Source organism: Amblyraja radiata, chromosome 7 (assembly GCF_010909765.2).
Source record: "Amblyraja radiata isolate CabotCenter1 chromosome 7, sAmbRad1.1.pri, whole genome shotgun sequence".
Classification (NCBI taxonomy): Eukaryota; Metazoa; Chordata; class Chondrichthyes; order Rajiformes; family Rajidae; genus Amblyraja; species Amblyraja radiata.
Window position 1 is genome coordinate 87,200,904 of NC_045962.1, and position 24,431 is coordinate 87,225,334.

A 24,431-nucleotide genomic window follows, 5' to 3' on the forward strand; every position below is an offset into this window, starting at 1 on the left:
CTCCCTCTCTCGCTCCTTCTCTCTCTCTCTCTCTCCCTCTCTCTCTCTCTCTCTCCTCTCCCTCTCTCTCCTTCTCTCCCTCTCTCGCTCCTTCTCTCCCTCTCTCTCTCCCTCCCTGTCTCTCTCCCTCTCTCCCTCTCTCTCTCCATCTCTCCATCGCTCCTTCTCTCCCTCTCTCTCTCCCTCTCTCCACCTCTCTCTCTCCTCTCTCCCCCCGTGTACAGCCTGGTGCAGAGTTGTCGGTGGGGCTGGTGTTGGGGGGGGTGAATCTGAGCTCCTCCTAGCCGGGTCTGACAGGGAGGGTGGAGCTGGACCCCCCCCCCCCCCAGTAACCCAGCCCCTCCTCACTCGGCTCCTGCCCACAGCAGCTCACAGCTCAGTGTGTCTGCGCTGGCCAGCGGGAGAGACACTGGGAGAGAGGGAGAGGAAGAGAGAGAGAGGGAGAAGGAGAGAGTGGAGAGAGAGAAAGTGACAGAGAGAGAAGGAGAGAGAGAGGGAGAGAGAGAGGGAGAGAAGAAGGGATAGCGACAGAGAGGGAGAGAGAGAAGGAGAGAGAGGGGGGGGGAGAGAGAGAAAGTGACACAGAGAGAGGGAGAGAGAGAAGGTGAGAGAGTGTGAGAGAGAGGGAGAGAAGAAGAGAAAGTGAGAAAGAGAGAGGGAGAGAGAGATAGAGGGGTGAGAAGAGAGGGAGAGTAGAAGAGAAAGTGAGAGAGGGATAGAGGGAGGGAGAGAAGGAGAGGGAGGGATAGAGAGAGGGAGAGAAGGTGAGAGAGAGGGGGGGGGAGTGTGAGGGAGAGAGGGGGCTACAGACTGACGGATGCGTGTGTATACAGGGCTGGACATCAGAGCCGTGGTGTAGTTGTAGGTCGGTCAGTGTGTGGAGCTGGTGGTCTCCGGCCCCCGTGCACCATGCGGCCCGTGTGGTCAGTGTGGGCCGGCTCGCTGCTGCTGCTGCTGCTGGTGGCCGCAGTGTCCGGCTCCACGTTCAAGTCCGCCCGCCTGCACCGCTGGTCAGTGGCCGGGCTGGGCTACCTGAAACACCGCCTGTGCCGGAGGGTGACCTTCCTGTCCGAGGCGGAGTGCAGCCGCCTGGCCCACATTCCCCAGACAGCGGTCAGCGTGTCTGCAGCCGAGCCGCGGGCCGGAGAGAAGCTGCTCACTATCCTGCCCGACTCCGGCCTGAGGCTGGGGGCTCCTCACGATGCCGTCATTACCCTCGACCCCAGCCCCCAGCTCAGCTACGGACATCCCATCACCGTCTTCTTCATAGACTTCAGTGTCAACGAACGCCGCTGCCTGGCCCGCAGTGGTCACTACCTGGGTAAGTACCTGTGGTCACTGGAGCTGCCCTTGATTAGCCGCTTAAATACCGTGCAGTGAATGAATGAATGAAAACTTTATTGTCATTCAGATATACACCTAGACACAGTGCACCTTGAACGAAAAAGATACTCTCTATGTTTATACTCTCTAGAATTGAGAAGATTGAGGGGGGATCTTACAGAAACTTACAAAATTCTTAAGGGGTTGGACAGGCTAGATGCAGGAAGATTGTTCCCGATGTTGGGAAAGTCCAGAACAAGGGGTCACACAGTTTAAGGATAAGGGGGAAATCCTTTAAAACCGAGATGAGGAAAACATTTTTCACACAGAGAGTGGTGAATCTGTGGAATTCTCTGCCACAGAAGGTAGTTGAGGCCACAGTTCATTGGCTATATTTAAGAGGGAGTTAGATGTGGCCCTTGTGGCTAAAGGGATCAGGGGGTATGGAGAGAAGGCAGGTACAGGATACTGAGTTGGATGATCAGCCATGATCATATTGAATGGCGGTGCAGGCTCGAAGGGTCGAATGGCCTCTACTCCTGCACCTAATTTCTATGTTTCTATGTGTAGTGCAAGATAAAGTATCATTGCAGACAGTCTCTTCAATCAGGCTTTAGAAGATTGAGGGGGGGGGGGGGGGGTCTTATAGGGGGGTATGCACGTAAGGTCACTGGGGCTCGACGCACGGAGCCGCTCAATCCATCTGGAGGACATTCGTAACTTGCAGTACATGTTATTAATGCAAGAAACGCGTACTTTCCTACCTGTTAAAAAGACACCAAAATGTTGAATTTTTGCGATGTAAAAAAATTGTGGGAGTCGGGGTAAGTGTGAGAGACATCGTCCCCCAACTTTAGAATTCCGAACGTGAAGCGAAATGAAGGTATAGAAGCGAGAGCTGAAGGGACCAACAGCAGCTAAAGTGCTTGGTAAACATTGGCCGTGCAGATGTCGGAATTGAAAATATTGTGAATCTTGTTTGCTCGCTGAAATGCAGTGAGCAAACGGCCAATGTTCGCCAAGCACTCTGGCTGTTGTTGTCCCTTCAGCTCTCACTTCTATCTACCGTCATCTCTCCTCACCTTTGGAATTGTGAAGTAGGCTAAATGTCTCTCACGCTTATCCCGATTGCCATCATTATTTACAGCGCAAAAATGGACCATTTCAGCGGGTTTTTAACGGGCCCGCTACGCTGGAAACAATGGCCAGTGCCTACCTGCAGTTCATCGCGTGTACTCCACTTGGAGTAGCCTAGCAGCAGCACGGGTCATGGGTCGTGACCCGACTGCCGTGAAACCTCCCTAGAGAAACTTACAACATTCTTAAGGGGTTGGACAGGCTAGATGCAGGAAGATTGTTCCCGATGTTGGGGAAGTCCAGAACAAGGGGTCACAGTTTAAGGATAAGGGGGAAATCTTTTAGGACCGAGATGAGAATTTTTTTTCACACAGAGGGAAATCTTTTAGGACCGAGATGAGAATTTTTTTTCACACAGAGAATGTTGAATCTGTGGAATTCTCTGCCACAGAAGGTAGTTGAGGCCACAGTTCATTGGCTATATTTAAGAGGGAGTTAGATGTTAGTTCCATTATTTATTATGTAAAAGAATATGTGTGTTATGATTGTGTTTATAGTTTGTTTGGTTGTTTGTCTTTTGCACAAACGTCCGCGAGCATTGCCACTTTCATTTCACTGCACATCTCGCATGTGTATGTGACAAATAAACTTGACTTGATTTCACACAGAGAGTGGTGAATCTGTGGAACTCTCTGCCACAGAAGGTAGTTGAGGCCACAGTTCATTGGCTATATTTAAGAGGGAGTTAGATGTGGCCCTTGTGGCTAAAGGGATCAGGGGGTATGGAGAGAAGGCAGGTACAGGATACTGAGTTGGATGATCAGCCATGATCACATTGAATGGCGGTGCAGGCTCGAAGGGCCGAATGGCCTACTCCTGCACCTATTGTCTATGTTTCTATGTTTCTATGAAACATCAAGTCAATTCAAGAATGTCATTGTCCTATCTGGGACACATGACAATAAACTCTCTTGACTATTGACATTTGACTTTACTTGACTTGACTTCAAGTCCCAGATAGGACAATGACATTTTTGCTTCCTGCAGCACCACAGGATATTGTTGTCATAAATACAGGTCAGATCAGTGTGTCCATATAGCATAGAATATATATATATACACACATAAATAAACAGATAAAGTGCAATAGGCTGTTATAGTTCAGAGTTTGTTTGAAGTTGAGTTTAATAGCCTGATGGCTGTGGGGAAGTAGCTATTCCTGAACCTGGTCGTTGCAGATTTCCGGCTCCTGTACCTTCTACCTGATGGTAGCGGGGAGATGAGTGTGTGGCCAGGATGGTGTGGGTCCTTGATGATGCTGCCAGCCTTTTTGAGGTCCGTTGCTGGGGTGGTAGGACCCCTGCCCCAACCACTCCAACAACGGACTGTTCCAGCTGCTACGGTCAGGCAAGTGCCTCCGCTGTCAAACAGAGAGGATGAGACAGAGTTTCTTCCCACGGGCCGCCAGGACTGTAAACTCTGATCTCACCAGGAACTAATTTACTGTTGTGATGTGCCTTTTTTTTAAATTTCTTTTTTTTTCTAAAATACTGGTTGTGTTGTGTCGTTCTGTTGTTTTTGCACAACCCGCAGGCATTGGCACTTTCATTTCACATGTGTATGTGACAAATAAAGTTGACTTGACATCGCCCGTTCCTTCTCTCCAGAGATGCTGCCTCACCCGCAGAGTTACTCCAGCATTTTGTGTCTACCTTGGTTTATTGTCACATGTACCGAGGTACAGTGAAAAGCTTCTTGTTGCGCGCTATCTATCTACTATCTCTAATCAGACTTTACCTTGCACTAAACGTTATTCCCTTTATCCTGTATCTGTACACTGTGGACGGCTCGATTGTAATCATGTATTGTCTGTCCGCTGACATTGTCAGAGTAGGTTCACCAGGTTAATTCCCGGGATGGCGGGACTGTCATATGCTGAGAGAATGGAGCGGCTGGGCTTGTATACTCTGGAGTTTAGAAGGATGAGCGGGTATCTTAGTGAAACATGTAAGATTATTAAGGGTTTGGACACACTAGAGGCAGGAAACATGTTCCCGATGTTGGGGGAGTCCAGAACCAGGGGCCACAGTTTAAGAATAAGGGGTCGGCCATTTAGAACGGAGACGAGGAAACACATTTTCTCACAGAGAGTTGTGAGTCTGTGGAATTCTCTGCCCCAGAGGGTGGTGGAGGCCGGTTCTCTGGATACTTTCAAGAGAGAGCTAGATGGGGCTCTTAAAGATAGCGGAGTCAGGGGATACGGGGAGAAGGCAGGAACGGGGTACTGATTGGGGATGATCAGCCATGATCACATTGAATGGCAGAAACATGTTTCCATGTTTCTACGATGTGTCTACGATGTGTCTACGATGGTCTACATGTCCCTGTATCGATGTCTACTCCGCAGGTAACCACGAGTGCATGATGTTGGCGTTAAAGAGCCGCTGTGAGAACGTGCTGAAGCGGAGAACCAGCCGGGCCGAGCGGCAGAACGCCAGGGGCCGGGGGAGGAAGCGACCAGTGGGGCCGGGGGGCGGCGGGAGACCACGGAGAGAGAGCGCCGGCTCGGCAGGGAGGGCACGTCGTGAGGACCGGCTGGTGGGTCTGTGTGAGATCCACTTTGTGCCGCTGGTCGTGGGGCAGAGGGACGAGAACAAGGAGCAACGGCTGCACTGTGTAGGTAGGTGCCCGCCCCCAGTCCCTGCACCCCCCCCCACCCCCAAACCTCACACCCATCCCCCCACACCCATCCCCCCCCCCTACACACCCATCCCCACCCCACCCGTCCCCCCCACACCCCCAAACCTCACACCCCCATCCCCCACACACACCCATCCCCCCCACACACCCATCCCCCCACACCCCCCCCCCCCCACACACCCACCCCCCCACACACCCATCCCCCACACCCATCCCCCCACACACCCATCCCCCCACACACCCATCCCCCACACACCCATCCCCCCCCACACCCATCCCCCCCCACACCCCATAGCCCCCCACCACCCATCCCCCCCACCCCTCCCCCCCCCCCCACACCCATCCCCCCACCACCCCTCACCCACACCCATCCCCCCCCCCATCCGCCCATCCCGCCCCACACACACACACCCATCCACCCACATACCGCCCATCCCCCCACCCACCCCCCCTACCCACACACCCATCCCCCCCACCCCTCCCCCCCACGACCCATCCCCTTCCCCCCCCCCCACCACACCCATCCCCCCCACACCCCAGACCCCCCCCCCCCCCCCCCCCCCAGCCCCCCCCCACCCACCCTCCCCCCACCGCCCCTCCCCATTACCCCCCCCCCCACACCCCAGCCCCACACCCCCTCCCCTCACCGCCCACCCCCCCCCCCGACCCCCCCCCCCCGCCATCCCACCCCTAATAGCCAACACACCCCCTCCCCACCCCCCCCCCCCCCACCCGTAAACCCCACCCCCACTCCCCCACCCCCCACCCCCCCCCCCCACCCCCCTCCCATAGACACACCCCAAGCCCCCCCCCCCCCTCCCCCCACACCCCTACCCCACACACACCCTCCCACCCCACCCCCCCCACCCCCCCCCACACGTACCCCAAACCCCCTCCCCCCCCACCCCCCCCCCCCCCCCCCCCCCCCCCTCCCCCCACCCCCCACCCCACACCCCCCATCCCACCCCCCCCTCCCCAACAACCCCTGCCCCCCACCGCATAAGCCCCACACCCCCCCCGCCGCCGCCACACACCCCCCCCCCCACCCCCCTCCCCAACACCAGCACCAGCATCCCACCCCCCTCCTCCACACCCACCCTCCCCCCAACCATCCCCCACACACCCCCCCCCACACACACCCATCCCTCAACACCCCCATCCCACACACCCATCCCCACACACCCATCCCCACACACCCATCCCCCCAAACCCCGCCCGCACCGCCCCGTCCCCACGCACCAGCCCCAGCACCCACCACCCTCGCCCACCCCATCCCCCCCACACTCCCCTGCACCCCGCGTCCATCCCTCATATTTCGCTTGGGCAGTTTACACCCCAGCGGTTTGAACATTGACTTTGCTTTAACTCTCTCTCCATACCCCCCCCCCCCCCCCCCACTTCCCAGTTCTCCAACCAGTCTTACTGTCTCCGACTACATTCTAGCTCTGTCCCGCCCCCTCCCCTGACATCAGTCTGAAGAAGGGTCTCCACCCGAAACGTCACCCATTCGTTCTCTCCAGAGATGCTGCCTGTCCCGCTGAGTTACTCCATGTTCCCGATGTTGGGGGATATGGGGAGAAGGCAAGATCGGTGTACTGATAGAAACATAGAAACATAGAAAATAGGTGCAGGAGTAGGCCATTCGGCCCTTCGAGCCTGCACCGCCATTCAATATGATCATGGCTAATCATCCAACTCAGTATCCTGTACCTGCCTTCTCTCCATACCCCCAGATCCCTTTAGCCACAAGGGCCACATCTAACTCCCTCTTAAATATAGCCAATGAACTGGCCTCAACTACCTTCTGTGGCAGAGAATTCCAGAGATTCACCACTCTCTGTGTGAAAAATGTTTTCCTCATCTCGGTCCTAAAAGATTTCCCCCTTATCCTTAAACTGTGACCCCTTGTTCTGGACTTCCCCAACCGTGAACAATCTTCCTGCATCTAGCCTGTCCAACCCCTTAAGAATTTTGTAAGTTTCTATAAGATCCCCCCTCAATCTTCTAAATTCTAGCGAGTACAAACCGAGTCTATCCAGTCTTTCTTCATATGAAAGTCCTGACATCCCAGGAATCAGTCTGGTGAACCTTCTCTGTACTCCCTCTATGTCAAGAATGTCTTTCCTCAGATTAGGAGACCAAAACTGTACGCAATACTCCAGGTGTGGTCTCACCAAGACCCTGTACAACTGCAGTAGAACCTCCCTGCTCCTATACTCAAATCCTTTTGCTATGAATGCTAACATACCATTCGCCTTCTTCACTGCCTGCTGCACCTGCATGCCTACTTTTAATGATTGGTGTACCATGACACCCAGGTCTCGTTGCATCACCCCCTTTTCTAATCGGCCACCATTCAGATAATAGTCTACTTTCCTGTTTTTGCCACCAAAGTGGATAACCTCACATTTATCCACATTATACTGCATCTGCCATGCATTTGCCCACTCACCCAGCCTATCCAAGTCACCTTGCAGCCTCCTAGCATCCTCCACAAAGCTAACGCTGCCCCCCAGCTTCGTGTCATCCGCAAACTTGGAAATGTTGCATTCAATTCCCTCGTCCAAATCATTAATATATATCGTAAATAGCTGGGGTCCCAGCACTGAGCCTTGCGGTACCCCACTAGTCACTGCCTGCCATTGTGAAAAGGACCCGGATGATCAGCCATAGAAACATAGAAACATAGACAATAGGTGCAGGAGTAGGCCATTCGGCCCTTCGAGCCTGCACCACCATTCAATATGATCATGGCTGATCATCCAACTCAGTATCCTGTACCTGCCTTCTCTCCATACCCCCTGATCCCTTTAGCCACAAGGGCCACATCTATCTCCCTCTTAAATATAGCCAACGAACTGTGGCCTCAACTACCTTCTGCGGGAGAGAATTCCAGAGATTCACCACTCTCTGTGTGAAAAATGTTTTCCTCATCTCGGTCCTAAAAGATTTCCCCTTATCCTTAAACTGTGACCCCTTGTTCTGGACTTCCCCAACATCGGGAACAATCTTCCTGCATCGAGCCTGTCCAACCCCTTAAGAATTTTGTAAGTTTCTATAAGATCCCCCCTCAATCTTCTAAATTAATGATCACATGATCACATTGAATGGCGGTGCTGGCTCGAAGCTCGAAGGGCCGAATGGCCTCCTCCTGCACCTATTGTCTATTGTCCAGCCCCCAGTGTCTGTGTCCAGTGTCCGCAGTTCCTTCCCCAAACACCCACACACGCTCCTCTCCACACGCACAGGCCCTTCGGCCCGACTCTGCTACAGTATTCCCCAGGGTCCTGCCGCGCTGGTGGCCGGTAACCGCCTGCCTTTTGGTTGCAGAACAGAAGGGTTTTGCTCCGTGCCCGCGGCCCCTGGCCATCAGCAGCCCCCACCCTGCCTCCGCCGACTGTGAACTGAACAAGAACACACAGCGGTGTCACCGGCAGCAGCTCTCCTCACATACATCATGCCGCATGTACCAGACCTGTGACCATGGGGTACTGGTCTCTGGTGAGTGGGGAATGGGGGGAGAGGAGGGGGAGGGGGAGGGGGAGGGGGAGAGATGGAGGGGGGCGAGGGGGAGGGGGGGAGAGAAAGAGGCGGGAGAGGGGGAGGGGGGAGAGGAGGGGTGAGAGGGGGGGAGAGAAAGAGGAGGAAGGGGGAGAGAGGGAGAGAGGGGGGGAGGGGGCAGAGAGGGGGGGAGGGGAGAGAGAAAGAGGGGGAGGAGGGAGAGAGGGGGGGAGGGGGGGGAGTGAGAGAGGGGGGAGGGGAGAGAGAAGGGGATGGAGAGAGAGACGGGGGAGGGAGGGGGAGGGGGTTGCGTAAAAGTGTGAGAGGGGGTAAGACTCTATTCCATGGAGCGCAGGAGGATGAGGGATGATCTTATAGAGGTGTATAAAATCATGAGAGGAATAGATCGGGTAGACGCACAGAGTCTCTTGCCCAGAGTAGGGGAATCGAGGACCAGAGGACATAGGTTCAAGGTGAAGGGGAAAAGATTTAATAGGAATCTGAGGGGTAACTTTTCCACACAGAGGGTGGTGGGTGTATGGAACGAGCTGCCAGAGGGACTATCCCAATGTTTAAGAAACAGACAGGTACACAAATAGAACACCTGGAGTATTGTGTGCAGTTTTGGTCCCCTAATTTGAGGAAGGACATTCTTGCTATTGAGGGAGTGCAGCGTAGGTTTACAAGGTTAATTCCCGGGATGGCGGGACTGTCATATGCTGAGAGAATGGAGCAGCTGGGCTTGTACACTCTGGAGTTTAGAAGGATGAGAAGGGATCTTATTGAAACGTATAAGATTATTAAGGGTTTGGACACTCTAGAGGCAGGAAACATGTTCACGATGTTGGGGGAGTCCAGAACCAGGGGCCACAGTTTAAGAATAAGGGGTAAGCCATTTAGAACAGAGACGAGGAAACACTTTCCCACACAGAGAGTTGTGAGTCTGTGGAATTCTCTGCCTCAGAGGGCGGTGGAGGCCGGTTCTCTGGATACTTTCAAGAGAGAGCTAGATAGGGCTCTTAAAGATAGCGGAGTCAGGGGATATGGGGAGAAGGCAGGAACGGGGTACTGATTGGGGATGATCAGCCAAGATCACATTGAATGGCGGTGCTGGCTTGAAGGGCCGAATGGCCTCCTCCTGCACCTAATAGACAATAGACAATAGAGAATGGACAATAGGTGCAGGAATAGGCCATTTGGCCCTTCGAGCCAGGTCTATTGTCTATTGAGCCAGCACCGCCATTCAATGTGATCATGGCTGAGGCATGTTGGCCGGTTTGGGCAAGTTGGGCCGAAGGGCCTGCTTATCCGATCTATCCCTCTCATGAACTTGTGTTTGACCTCTATGATCTGCTGTGTCTGGGAAGCAGGCAAGCGGAAAGCCTGTAGTTCGGTCCGCGTGGCTGTGCTAACCCCTTGTGTTGGTCCGCAGGGGGATGGAAGGAGCATCTAACCAACCAGCAACACGTCAACAACCTCATCCGCTTCCAGCGCATGCTCCGAGCCAACGGCTTCCGACCGGAAAACATCAAGACCTTCTTCGCCGGAGACGGGCAACTTCCCGGTAACCGGAACACCGGCACGGCATTCCCAAATACACTCAGCACCTCGAGTGTCTGAAGTAGGGTCTCGACCTGAAACGTCACCTATCCATGTTCTCCACAGATGCTGCCTGACCCGCTGAGTTATGGTGCAGCAGCATCTATGGAGCTAAGGAAATAGGCAACGTTTCGGGCCGATCCTTCTGGAAATAGGCAACCTTTCGGGCCGAAACCCGGAAGGGTTTCGGCCCGAAACGTTGCCTATTTCCTTAGCTCCATAGATGCTGCTGCACCCGCTGAGTTACTCCAGCACTCTGTGAAACGTCACCTATCCATGTTCTCCACAGATGCTGCCTGACCCGCTGAGTTACTCCAGCACTCTGTGAAACGTCACCTATCCATGTTCTCCACAGATGCTGCCTGACCCGCTGAGTTTCTCCAGCACTCTGTGAAACGTCACCTATCCATGTTCTCCACAGATGCTGCCTGACCCGCTGAGTTACTCCAGCACTCTGTGAAACGTCACCTATCCATGTTCTCCACAGACGCTGCCTGACCCGCTGAGTTACTCCAGCACTCTGTGTGTCTCTCAGCACCTATAGACAGTTTCTTCCCAGCCTTTATCAAGCAACTGAACCATCCTGCACACAAAATGCTAGAGTAACTCAGCGGGACTTAGAAACGTAGAAAATAGGTGCAGGAGTAGCCATCCAGAATCAGGGGCCACACACAGTTTAAGAATAAGGGGTACGCCATTTAGAGCGGAGACGAGGAAACACTTTTTCTCACAGAGTTGTGAGTCTGTGGAATTCTCTGCCTCAAAGGGCGGTGGAGGCCGGTTCTCTGGATGCTTTCAAGAGAGAGCTAGATAGGGCTCTTAAAGATAGCGGAGTCAGGGGATATGGGGAGAAGGCAGGAACGGGGTACTGATTGTGGATGATCAGCCATGATCACATTGAATGGCGGTGTTGGCTTGAAGGGCCAAATGGCCTACTCCTGCACCTATTGTCTATTGTCTATTGTCTATCTCTGGATAGAAGGAATCGGTGACATGGAAACATAGAAACATAGAAAATAGGTGCAGGAGTAGGCCATTCGGCCCTTTGAGCCTGCACCACCATTCAATATGATCATGGCTGATCATCCAACTCAGTATCCTGTACCTGGCTTCTCTCCATACCCCCTGATCCCTTTAGCCACAAGGGCCACATCTAACTCCCTCTTAAATATAGCCAATGAACTGTGGCCTCAACTGCCTTCTGTGGCAGAGAATTCCAGAGATTCACCACTCACTGTGTGAAAAATGTTTTTCTCATCTCGGTCCTAAAAGATTTCCCCCTTATCCTTAAACTGTGACCCCTTGTTCTGGACTTCCCCAACATCGGGAACAATCTTCCTGCATCTAGCCTGTCCAACCCCTTAAGAATTTTGTACGTTTCTATAAGATCCCCCCTCAATCTTCTAAATTCTAGCGAGTACAAGCCGAGTCTATCCAGTCTTTCTTCATATGAAAGTCCTGACATCCCAGGAATCAGTCTGGTGAACCTTCTCTGTACTCCCTCTATGGCAAGAATGTCTTTCCTCAGATTAGGAGACCAAAACTGTACGCAATACTCCAGGTGTGGTCTCACCAAGACCCTGTACAACTGAAGAAGGGACTCGACCTGAAACGTCACCTATCCATGTTCTCCACAGATGCTGCCTGACCCGCTGAGTTACTCCACCACTCTGTGTCTCTCAGCACCTGGACAGTTTCCTCCCAGCCTTTATCAGGCAACTGAACCATCCTGCACACAAAATGCTGGAGTAACTCAGCGGCTTAGAAATGTAGAAAATAGGTGCAGGAGTAGGCCATTCGGCCCTTCGAGCCAGCACCGCCATTCAATGTGATCATGGCTGATCGTCCACAATCAGTACCCCGTTCCTGCCTTCTCCCCCATATCCTTTGATTCCATTAGCCCTAAAAGCAAAATCTAACTTTGTTCTGACAACATCCAGTGAATCACACTCCACTGCCTTCTGTGGCAGAGAATTCCACAGATTCACAACTTCCTGGGAGAATTTTTTTTTCCTGATCTCAGTCCCAAATGGCCTACCCCTTATTTTCTGAAGAAGGGTCTCGGCCCGAAACGTCACCTATTTCCTTCGCTCCATAGATGCTGCCTCACCCGCTGAGTTTCTCCAGCATTTTTGTCTACCTTCGATTTTTCCAGCATCTACAGTTCCTTCTTAAACATACCCCTTATTCTTAAACTGTGGCCCCTGGTTCTGGACTCCCCCAACATGGGGAACATGTTTCCTGCATCTAGCCTATCTAATCCTTTAAGAATGTTATATGTTTCTATCAGATCACCTCTCATCCTTCTAAATTCCAGTGAATACAAGCCCAGTCGACCCATTCTTTCATCATATGTCAGTCCCGCCATCCCAGGAATTAACCTGGTGGACCTACGCTGAAATCCCTTAATAGCAAGAGTGTCCTTCCTCAAATTAGGTGACCAAACCTGCACACAGTTTTGACAGGGAAGGGCAGCATCTTTCTGCAGTTGTACGGAGCCCTAGTGAGACCGCACCTGGAGTATTGTGTGCAGTTTTGGTCCCCTAATGGTATGGAGAGAAGGCAGGTACAGGATACTGAGTTGGATGATCAGCCATGATCACATTGAATGGCGGTGCAGGCTCGAAGGGCCGAATGGCCTACTCCTGCACCTATTTTCTATGTTTCTATGTTTCTCTGTGAGAAAAAGTGTTTCCTCGTCTCCATTCTAAATGACTTACTCCTTATTCTTAAACTGTGGTCCCTGGTTCTGGACTCCCCCAACATCGGGAACATGTTTCCTGCCTCTAGCGTGTCCAAAACCTTAACAATCTTATATGTTTCAATGAGATTGCCTCTCATCCTTCTAAACTCCAGAGTGTACAAGCCCAGCTGCTCCATTCTCTCAGCATATGACAGTCCCGCCATCCCGGGAATTAACCTTGTAAACCTACGTTGCACTCCCTCAATAGCAAGAATGTCCTTCCTCAAATTAGGGGACCAAAACTGCACACGACACTCCAGGTGTGGTCTCACTAGGGCCCTGTACAACTGCAGAAGGACCTCTTTGCTCCTATATTCGATTCCTCTTGTTATAAAGGCCAACATGCCATTGGCTTTCTTCACTGCCTGCTGTACCTGCATGCTTACTTTCATTGACTGGTGTACAGTAAGCATGCAGGTACAGCAGGCAGTGAAGTTGTTGGGCACATGCTGAACTTCCTCCGCCTTCTAAGGCAGTCGAGGCGTCGGTGAGCTTTCTAGATCGTTGCTTCAATACGACTGATCCAGGATCCAAGTCGCCGGTGATATTGAATCCTGGGAATGTTTGAAGCATTCGGAGAGCTGATCTTTTCTCCTTGTTCCCGGCAGTGGGCGAGGAGAACGAGGGCGTGTACCCGGCCACGGAGAAGGTGATGATCCGCAGCCACTTGTCCTACATCTGCCGAGCGACCAACTGCGCTGACTCCCTGGTCCTGTACCTCAACAGCCCCACCAGGAACGACGGGACCATGCTGCTGTGGGACGTCAACAACGATGGGATAGTAGGTATCCGTACGGAGTGAGCGGGAGGGTCCACCCTCCCTCAACCCCTCCGCGCGGCACGGTGGTGCAGCGGGTAGAGCTGCTGCCTCACAGCGCCAGAGACCCGGGTTCAATCCCGACTACGGGCGCTGTCTGTACGGAGTTTGCACGTTCTCCCCGTGACCTGCGTGGGTTTTCTCCGGGTGCTCCGGTTTCCTCCCGCACTCCAAAGACGTGCAGGTTTGTAGGTTAATCGGCTTGGTGTGAATGTAAATTGTCCCTAGTGTGTGTAGGACAGTGTTAGTGTGCGGGGATCGCTGGTCGGCACGGACCCGCTGGGCCAAATGGACTGTTTCTGCGCCGTATCTCTGAATTAAACTCTGCCGACCTGGGCTCAGAGCCCACTACATCACAAAATGTGGAGGAAGGAACTGGTTTAATAGATAATAGACAGTAGACAATAGGTGCAGGAGTAGGCCATTCGGCCCTTCGAGCCAGCACCGCCATTCAATGTGATCATGGCTGATCATCCCCAATCAGTACCCCGTTCCTGCCTTCTCCCCATATCCCCTGACTCTGCTATTTTTAAGAGCCCTATCTAGCTCTCTCTTGAAAGCATCCAGAGAACCTGCCTCCACTGCCTTCTGAGGCAGAGAATTCCACAGACTCACCACTCTCTGTGAGAAAAAATGTTTCCTCATCTCCGTTCTAAATGGCTTACTCCTTATTCTTAAACAGTGGCCCCTGGTTCTGGACTCCCCCAACATCGGGAACATGTTTCCTGCCTCTAGTGTGTCCAAACCCTTAATAATCTTATAAGATACCCTCTCATCCTTCTAAACTCCAGAGTGTACAAGCCCAGCCGCTCCATTCTCTCAGCATATGACAGTCCCGCCATCCCGGGAATTAACCTTGTAAACCTACGCTGCACTCCCTCAATAGCAAGACTGTTCTTCCTCAAATGAGGGGACCAAACCTGCTCAACTTCAGTAGAGGATTGAGGAGGTTTGGTTCATCGATGAATCCTCTATGACACAAAGCTGGGTGGCAGTGTGAACTGTGAGGAGGATGCTAGGAGAATGCAGGGTGACTTGGACAGGTTGGGGGAGTGGGCAGACGCATGGCAGATGAAGTTTAATGCGGATAAATGTGAGGTTATCCACTTTGGTAGCAAAAACAGGAAGGCAGATTACTATCTAATGGCTTCAAGTTGGGAAAAGGGAAAGTACAACAGGATCTGGGGGTCCTTGTACATCAGTCTGTGAAAGTAAGCATGCAGGTACGCAGGCAGTGAAGAAAGCGAATGGCATGTTGGCCTTTATAACAAGAGGAGTCAAATATAGGTGCAAAGAGGTTTCTTCTGCAGTTGTACGGAGCTCTAGTGAGACCACACCTGGGGTATTGTGCGCAGTTTTGGTCCCCTAATTTGAGGAAGGACATTCTTGCTATTGAGGGAGTGCAGCGTAGGTTTACAAGGTTAATTCCCGGGATGGCGGGACTGTCATACGTTGAGAGAATGGATCAGCTGGGCTTGTATACTCTGGAGTTTAGAAGGATGAGAGGGCATCTCATTGAAACATATGATTGTTATGGGTTCTGACACACTAGAGGCAGGAAACATGTTCCCGATGTTGGGGGAGTCCAGGACCAGGGGCCACACAGTTTAAGAATAAGGGGTCAGCCATTTAGAACAGAGATGAGGAAACACTTTTTCTCACAGAGAGTTGTGAGTCTGTGGAATTCTCTGCCCCAGAGGGCGGTGGAGGCCGGTTCTCTGGATGCTTTCAAGAGAGAGCGAGATAGGGCTGTTAAAGATAGCGGAGTCAGGGGATATGGGGAGAAGGCAGGAACGGGGTACTGATTGGGGATGATCAGCCATGATCACATTGAATGGCGGTGCTGGCTCGAAGGGCTGAATGGCCTACTCCTGCACCTATTGTCTATTGACTTCGATAGATCCCTTGGATGGTGGGGAGGTCAGAGCCAGTGATGGACTGGGCAGTGGCCCGCTCCTGGAGTAATGCCCGCAGCATGCCTTGTACTCTCATCGAGTGGTGAGGAAGGTAGACAAAAATGCTGGAGAAACTCAGCGGGTGAGGCAGCATCTATGAAGCAAAGGAAATAGGCCACGTTTTGGGTCGAGACCCTTCTTCAAACTGATGTAGGTGGGGGGGGGGGGGCGGGAAGAAGAAAGGAAGAGGTGGAGACAGTGGGCTGTGGGGGAGCTGGGAAGGGGAGGGGAAGGAGGGAGAAAGCAGGGACTACCTGAAATTGGAGAAGTCAATGTTCGTACTGCTGGGGTGTAAATTACCCAGCGAAATATGAGGTGCTGCTCCTCCAATTTGCGGTGGGACTCAGGACAGAAAGGTCGGATTGGGAATGGGAGGGGGAGTTGAAATGCTGAGCCACCGGGAGATCAGGTTGGTTATTGCGAACCGAGCGGTGGTGTTGGGCGAAGCGATCGCCAAGCCTGAGCTTGGTCTCACCGATGTAGAGCAACTGACACCTAGAGCAGCGGATGCAAGAGATGAGGTTGGAGGAGGTGCAGGGATAACCTCTGCCGCAGGTGAGGACGGATCGCTGGTTGTTGATGGCCGTGTGGGTGACTGTGTGTGTGTGTGTGCCTGTTCCACTTCCCAGGCTGACCAGAAGGAGAGGTACACAGTGGGGGAGCTGCTGATGGATCTGGAAGGGTGCAAAGCCAACAGAGTGTTCATCTTCGTCGATCAGAGTTACCCCGGGACGCTGGTGAAGAAACTGCGCTCCTCCAGCAAGCACCCCAATGTTGTGGTCATCGGCAACAGCAGGGGCTCCGACTTCACCTGGGCCTCAACCTTCACGGACTTCTGGGCTGAACTGCAGCCCAACCAATGCATCAGTGATCACATCCTCAAGGTCAGTTCATAGCTTTCAGGCGAGAGTTAGATTTAGCTCTTAGACAATCGACAATAGACAATAGACAATAGGTGCAGGAGTAGGCCATTCGGCCCTTCGATCCAGCACCGCCATTCAATGTGATCGTGGCTGATCATCCCCAATCAGTACCCCGTTCCTGCCTTCTCCCCATATCCCCTGATCCCTTTAGCCACAAGGGCCACATCTAACTCCCTCTTAAATATAGCCAATGAACTTGGCCTTAACTACATTCTGTGGCAGAGAATTCCAGAGATTCACCACTCTCTGTGTAAAAAATGTTTTCCTCATCTCGGTCCTAAAAGATTTCCCCTTTATCCTTAAACTGTGACCCCTTGTTCTGGACTTCCCCAACATCGGGAACAATCTTCCTGCATCTATCCTGTCCAACCCCTTAAGAATTTTGTGGGTTTCTATAAGATCCCTCCTCAATCTTCTAAATTTTAGCGAGTACAAGCCGAGCCTATCCAGTCTTTCTTCATATGAAAGTCCTGACATCCCAGGAATCAGTCTGGTGAACCTTCTCTGTACTCCCTCTATGGCAAGATTGTCCTTCCTCAGATTAAGAGCCCAAAACTGTACGCAATACTCCAGGTGTGGTCTCACCAAGACCCCGTACAACTGCAGTAGAACCTCCCTGCTCTTATACTCAAATCCTTTTGCTATAGATGTTAACATACCATTCGCTTTCTTCACTGCCTGCTGCACCTGCATGCCTACTTTCAATGACTGGTGTACAATGACACCCAGGTCTCGTTGCATCTCCCCTTTTCCTAATCGGCCACCATTCAGATAATAGTCTACTTTCCTGTTTTTGCCACCAAAGTGGATAACCTCACATTTATTCACATTATACTGCATCTGCCATGCATTTGCCCACTCACCCAGCCTATACAAGTCACCTTGTAGCCTCCTAGTTTAGAGGGGTTTAAACGGTTTAGAGGGCTTCAGATGGGTTCAGATGGGTTTAGAAGTGTTCAGAAGTGTTAGAAACATAGAAACATAGAAAGTAGGTGCGAGAGTAGACCACCAGGTCCGTCGAGCCCGCACCGCCATTCGCTCATGGCTGAACACTAAACAGACACACTTACCCACAAACAGTAGACACAAGACACAGAACACAAGACACTACCCTCCCCTTTATACCGCTATCACCCCTCTCCACCCCAAAAACCTCGTGATCTCCTGGGGGAGGCAAAAAAACGGATAAAAACCCAGGTCCAATTCGGGAAAAAAATCCGGGAAATTCCTCTCCGACCCCAATCTAGGCGATCGACACTTGTCCAGGAGATCACTCAGGTCTTACTATACTAACCATACCTAGGTCCATATCCCTGCCCTCTCCCCGTAGCCCCTTATCCCCTTGGCAGCTAAAAAACCATCTATTTTAGTCTTAAATATATTTAAAGTTTCTGCTTCCACTGCTCCCTGGGGCAGTGAATTCCACAAATTAACCACCCTCTGGGTGAAGAAGTTCTTCCTCATCTCAGTTTTAAAAGAGCCCCCCCTTATTCTGCAACTATGTCCCCTAGTTCTAGTTTCCCCGATCATTGGGAACATCCTCGGTGCATCCACCCGATCAAGGCCCCTCACGATCTTATATGTTTCAATGAGATCGCCTCTCATTCTTCTAAACTCCAAAGAGTAGAGTTCCAGCCTACTTAACCTTTCCTCATATGTCAATCCCCTCATTGCAGGAATTAATCTTGTAAACCTTCGCTGCACTGCCTCCAGGGCTAGTACATCCTTTCTTAAGTATGGACCCCAGAACTGTACACAGTATTCCAAATGTGGTCTCACTAATACTGTGTACAGCTGCAGCAAGACCTCCGTGTTTTTATACTCAATCCCCCTAGCAATAAAGGCCAAAACTCCATTGGCCTTCCTGATTGCTTGCTGCACCTGCATACTAACTTTTAGTGATTCATGTACTAATACCCCTAGATCCCTTTGCGTTGCATTACAACGCAGCTCCTCCTCATTTAGAAAATAACTTGCCCTATCATTTTTTTTCCCAAAGTGAATGACTTCACATTTATTAGTATTAAACTTCATCTGCCAAGTTGTTGCCCACTCACCTAGCTTATCTATATCCTTTTGCAGACTCTTCCTATCCTCCTCATCCCCTACTTTTCCTCCCATTTTTGTATCGTCCGCAAATTTTGATATATTACACTTGGTTCCCTCCTCCAAATCATTTATATAAATTGTGAACAACTGGGGTCCCAGCACCGACCCTTGCGGAACCCCGCTAGTTACCGGTTGCCATCCCGAGTATGAACCATTTATCCCCACTCTCTGCTTCCTATTTGTTAGCCAATCCTCTACCCATGCTAATATATTACCCCCAATTCCATAATTTTTTATTTTTAGCAATAGTCTCTTATGTGGCACCTTGTCAAAAGCCTTTTGGAAGTCCAAGTATACCACATCCACCGGTTCCCCTTTATCCACCCGGGTTGTTACTTCCTCAAAGAATTCGAGCAAATTCGTTAAACAGGACTTCCCCTTCACAAAACCATGCTGGTTCTGTCCGATGAAGTCATGTTTATCCAAGTGCCCCGTTAGTGTTTCTTTAATAATTGTCTCTAACATTTTACCCACCACCGATGTTAGACTAACCGGTCTATAGTTACCCGCTTTCTGTTTACTTCCTTTTTTAAATATAGGTGTTACATTGGCCATTTTCCAATCCACTGGGACCGTTCCTGCCTCCAGGGAGTTTTGGAAAATTATCACCAATGCATCCACAATCCCCACCGCTATCTCCCTCAAGACCCTTGGATGTAATCCATCAGGCCCAGGGGATTTATCCTCCTTCAGTCTCATTAATTTCCCTAATACCACCTCCTTGGTGATCTTAATAGTATTTAGCTCCTCCATTCCTACCGCCCCCTGTTTATCCAACGTTGGAATATTTTTTGTGTCTTCTATGGTGAAGACTGATACAAAATACTCGTTTAATGCCTTTGCCATTTCCATGTTCCCCACCAACAACTCTCCAGTCTCACCCTCCAATGGACCAACGTTCACCTTAGCCACCCTTTTTCTTTTTATATAGCTATAAAAACTCTTACTATTAGTTTTTATGTTGTTTGCTAAATTCCTTTCATAGTCTATTTTCCCCGTCTTAATTAATCTCTTAGTTATTTTTTGCTGACCTTTAAATGCTTCCCAATCCTCTACCCTCCCACTATCTCTGGCTACCTTATATGCCCTTGCCTTCAGCCGAATACTATCCTTTATAGTTTTACTGAGCCATGGCTGACTGTTCTTACCCTTACCCCTTTTTTTCTTCATGGGAATAAATTTGTAGAGGGAAATATGGGGGGGGGGGGGGGGTAGAGGGGGTTTAGAGGTGTTCAGAGGGTCCCAGAGTGGTTTAGAGACGTTATAAGCCCCCCGTGAGAAATTGTGTTTCTCTGAAATTGAAGATATAAAGCTGGAGTAACTCAGCAGGACAGGCAGCGCAGCGACTCTGGAGGGAAGACCCTCCTTCAGACTGAATTGAACTCTCGTCGGTGAGAGTACTTGTGATTGTCTGGAGAAGGGTCTCGACCCGAAACGCAACCCTCTCCCCAGAGCCGCTGCCCGTCCCGCTGAGCCACCTTCAACTTCAGAGCCAAACAAAAAACACAGAGTGCTGGAGGAACTCAGCGGGCCAGGCGGCTGCCTCACCCGCTGGGTTTCTCCAGCATTTTTGTCTACCGCTAAACGTCAATGATTCCGGGAATGCCGAGGCAACAGGGTGAGAGAGCTAGAGAGAGACGAGATGGGGAGCGGGAGAGAGAGCGTGAGAGAGAGGTAGGGAGGGAGAGAGCAAAAGACAGAGAGACACAACGTGGGTCGGTAGGTGAATGACTAACCTGCCCACCAGGGAGAAGCCCCTTCTCGCGGCCCGAGGCCCTCACTCATGGTGGTGAGTTTAATGAAATTCTCAATGTGTCATCGATCTACATTCTATTCAAAGGAACACGGCGTCATTAATACTCATTCAAAACACAATAACATTCACTGAGGAATGTGGATGGATGCAGATTGATAAAACAACTTGTTAACTATTTCATGTTAAGAAGTGCTAACAGTACTAGTTAACAAATCGTTTGTGTCTGATGGCCGTGCAGCGGTTGTTATACATGTTCGTTTAAATATGAAATCCGGATGGCGAGTTAAAAAAAAAATCATTATTTAACAAAGAGAATTCGTATTTCCGTACGAAATACGGAACATTAGTGCGGGGCCCCCATTAGGCGCGGGGCCCAATTGGGGGCAATCGGTCAAATCGGCTTAAGGCCGGCCCTGCTCGTCTCCGTTCTAAATGGCTTATCCCTTATTCTTAAACTGTGTGTGTGGGTGGCCCCTGGTTCTGGACTCCCCCAACATCGGGAACATGTTTCCTGCCTCTAGTGTGTCCAAGCCCTTAATAATCTTATATGTTTTAATGAGCTTTAGAAACATAGAAACATAGAAATTAGGTGCAGGAGTAGGCCATTCGGCCCTTCGAGCCTGCACCGCCATTCAATATGATCATGGCTGATCATCCAACTCAGTATCCCGTACCTGCCTTCTCTCCATACCCTCTGATCCCCTTAGCCACATCTAACTCCCTCTTAAATATAGCCAATGAACTGGCCTTGACTACCCTCTGTGGCAGAGAGTTCCAGAGATTCAGCACTCTCTGTGTGAAAAAAGTTCTTCTCATCTCGGTTTTAAAGGATTTCCCCCTTATCCTTAAGCTGTGACCCCTTGTCCTGGACTTCCCCAACATCGGGAGCAATCTTCCTGCATCTACCCTGTCCAACCCCTTAAGAATTTTATAAGTTTCTATAAGATCCCCTCTCAATCTCCTAAATTCTAGAGAGTATAAACCAAGTCTATCCAGTCTTTCTTCATAAGACAGTCCTGACATCCCAGGAATCAGTCTGGTGAACCTTCTCTGCACTCCCTCTATGGCAATAATGTCCTTCCTCAGATTTGGAGACCAAAACTGTACGCAATACTCCAGGTGTGGTCTCACCTCTCATCCTTCTAAACTCCAGAGTGTACAAGCCCAGCCGCTCCATTCTCTCAGCATATGACAGTCCCGCCATCCCGGGAATTAGCCTTTGTAAACCTATGCTGCACTCCCTCAATAGCAAGAATGTCCTTCCTCAAATTTGGAGAATGATCCATTCTACATTTCATTAACATCGTCAGCTTTGATCTGTCGTTTTCACACCTTACCCTTCCATATCTCTAGTCCTTTCCCCTAATTAGTCTGAAGAAAGGTCTCGACCCGAAACGCCACCTATTCCTTCTCATCTGAGATGCTGTCTGTCCACCAGGCAACTGAACCATCCTACCACAACCAGAGAGCAGACCTGAACTGCTATCTACCTCATTGGAGACTATCTTTGATTGGACTTTGCTGGCTTTACCTGCACTAAACGTTATTCCCTTTATCATGTATCTGTACACAGTGGACGGCTCGATTGTAATCATAGAGTGATACAGTGTGGAAACAGGCCCTTCGGCCCAACTTGCCCACACCAGCCAACAATGTCCCAGCTACACTAGTCCCACCTGCCAGCGCTTGGTCCATATCCCTCCAAACCTGTCCTATCCATGTACCTGTCTAACTGTTTCTTAAACGTTTCTGATAGTCCCAGCCTCAACAACCTCCTCTGGCAGCTCGTTCCATACCCCCACCACCATCTGTGTGAAAAAATTACCAGAACTAGGGGTCACAGTTTAAGGATAAGGGGGAAATCTTTTAGGACTGAGATGAGAAAAACATTTTTCACACAGAGAGTGGTGAATCTGTGGAATTCTCTGCCACAGAAGGTAGTTGAGGCCACAGTTCATTGGCTATCTTTAAGAGGGAGTTAGATGTGGCCCTTGTGGCTAAAGGGATCAGGGGGTATGGAGAGAAGGCAGGTACTGAGTTGGATGATCAGCCATGATCATATTGAATGGTGGTGCAGGCTCGAAGGGCCGAATGGCCTCTACTCCTGCACCTATTGTCTATGTTTCTATTGTGTTGTGGGACTTCATCCTGAAACGTGATATTGTTGGCTTGCTTCTGCAGAATATTGCCTGGACTGCCCCTTCGAGCCTCGGCATCATCGAGGCCACTCCCGGCCTGATGAACAGTACAATCTACGGAGGCCCCTGCTACAACAACCCACCACTGACTGCGGAGGAGGTGAAGAGGGAATACATGGGCTGCCAGAACCTGCCAACAGCAGTGTGGTACCAGACTATCCAGCGGAAAGACCCGGCCCATTAGCTGCTGCCCTATCGTGACGTCACAAACTGTGGGACAGGGAACTCTGCGAGTGCAAGATTTGTGAATATTTTAACCATTCCGTTCTGGGGGGGAGCGATTGTACTAAAAAGGTCAAATTTACTTCGAACGCAGCGACCAGCGAGATGTTTAAGAAGGAACTGCAGATGCTGGAAAAAAAATCAAAGGTAGACAAAAAATGCTGGAGGAACTCAGCGGGTGAGGCAGCGTCTATGGAGCGAAGGAATAGGTGACGTTTCGGGTCGAGACCCTTCTTCAGACTGATGTGGGGGTGGGGGGGGGGGGAAGAAGAAAGGAAGAGGCGGAGACAGTGAGCTGTGGGAGAGCTGGGAAGGGGAGGGGAAGGAGGGAGAAAGCAGGGACTACCTGAAATTGGAGAAGTCAATGTTCGTACCGCTGGGGTGTAAACTACCCAAGCGAAATATGAGGAGTCTGAAGAAGGGTCTCGACCCGAAACGTTGCCTATTCCTTCGCACCATAGATGCTGCCTCATCCACTGAGGCCAACGAGATCTTGCTGTACGGAACTCCTCTGACATCTTGCGCAGGGAGGAGCTGCAGATGCTGGTTTACACCGAAGGCAGACACAAAATGCTGGAGTAAATGCTGAGTTTAGGTTATTTTAGTTTAGTTTAGAGGCACAGTACTGAAACAGGCCCTTCGGCCCACCGAATCCGCACCGACCAGCGATCCCCAGCACACTAACACTATCCTACACACACACACGCACACACGCACGCACACACGCACGCACACACACACACACACACACACACACACACACACACACACACACACACACACACTAACACTATCCTACACACACACACACACACACACACACACACACACACACACACACACACACACACACAAGATACAATTTACATTTTACACCAAGCCAATTAGCCTACAAACCTGCACGTCTTTGGAGTGCGGGAGGGAACCGAATCGAAGGGCCGAATGGCCTACTCCTGCACCTATTGTCTATTGTCTATCGAACCGGATATCCCAGAGAAAACCCATGCAGGTCAAGGGGTCAAGTCAACTTTATTTGTCCATACATACAATCGACAATAGACAATAGGTGCAGGAGTAGAGGCCATTCGGCCCTTCGAGCCAGTACCGCCATTCAATGTGATCATGGCTGATCATCCCCAATCAGTACCCCGTTCCTGCCTTCTCCCCATAACCCCTGACTCCGCTATCTTTAAGAGCCCTATCTAGCTCTCTCTTGAAAGTATCCAGAGAACCAGCCTCCACCGCCCTCTGAGACAGAGAATTCCACAGACTCACCACTCTCTGTGAGAAAAAGTGTTTCCTCGTCTCCGTTCCAAATGGCTTACCCCTTATTCTTAAACTGTGTGGCCCCTGGTTCTGGTACACGTACAAGATGTGCAGTGAAATGAAAGTGGCAATGCCTGCGGGATTGTGCAAAAAACTACAGAACAACAGAACAGAACCAGTATTTACATTTTAGAATTAAAAAAAATTAAAAAATAGACAGAGCACAACAGTAAATTAGCAAT

The 24,431-nt window shown here is 50.9% G+C and overlaps 1 protein-coding gene across 2 annotated transcripts; it reads left to right on the plus strand.

The window, feature by feature from the left end:
• Positions 1-735: 735 nt before the first annotated feature.
• On the plus strand, positions 736-23,058 carry LOC116975626. Of its 2 annotated transcripts, XM_033024951.1 has the most exons (7): positions 739-1,321; positions 4,808-5,080; positions 8,431-8,601; positions 10,034-10,165; positions 13,552-13,724; positions 16,345-16,599; positions 22,685-23,058. In XM_033024951.1, the coding sequence occupies exons 1-7, from the start codon at positions 910-912 to the stop codon at positions 22,883-22,885; spliced, it is 1,617 nt and encodes a 538-aa protein (XP_032880842.1). In that variant the 5' UTR covers positions 739-909; the 3' UTR covers positions 22,886-23,058. The 2 variants fall into 2 exon arrangements, with proteins under 2 accessions (XP_032880843.1, XP_032880842.1); XM_033024952.1 differs by lacking the exon at positions 10,034-10,165 and having other exon boundaries at positions 736-1,321.
• Positions 23,059-24,431: the final 1,373 nt, after the last annotated feature.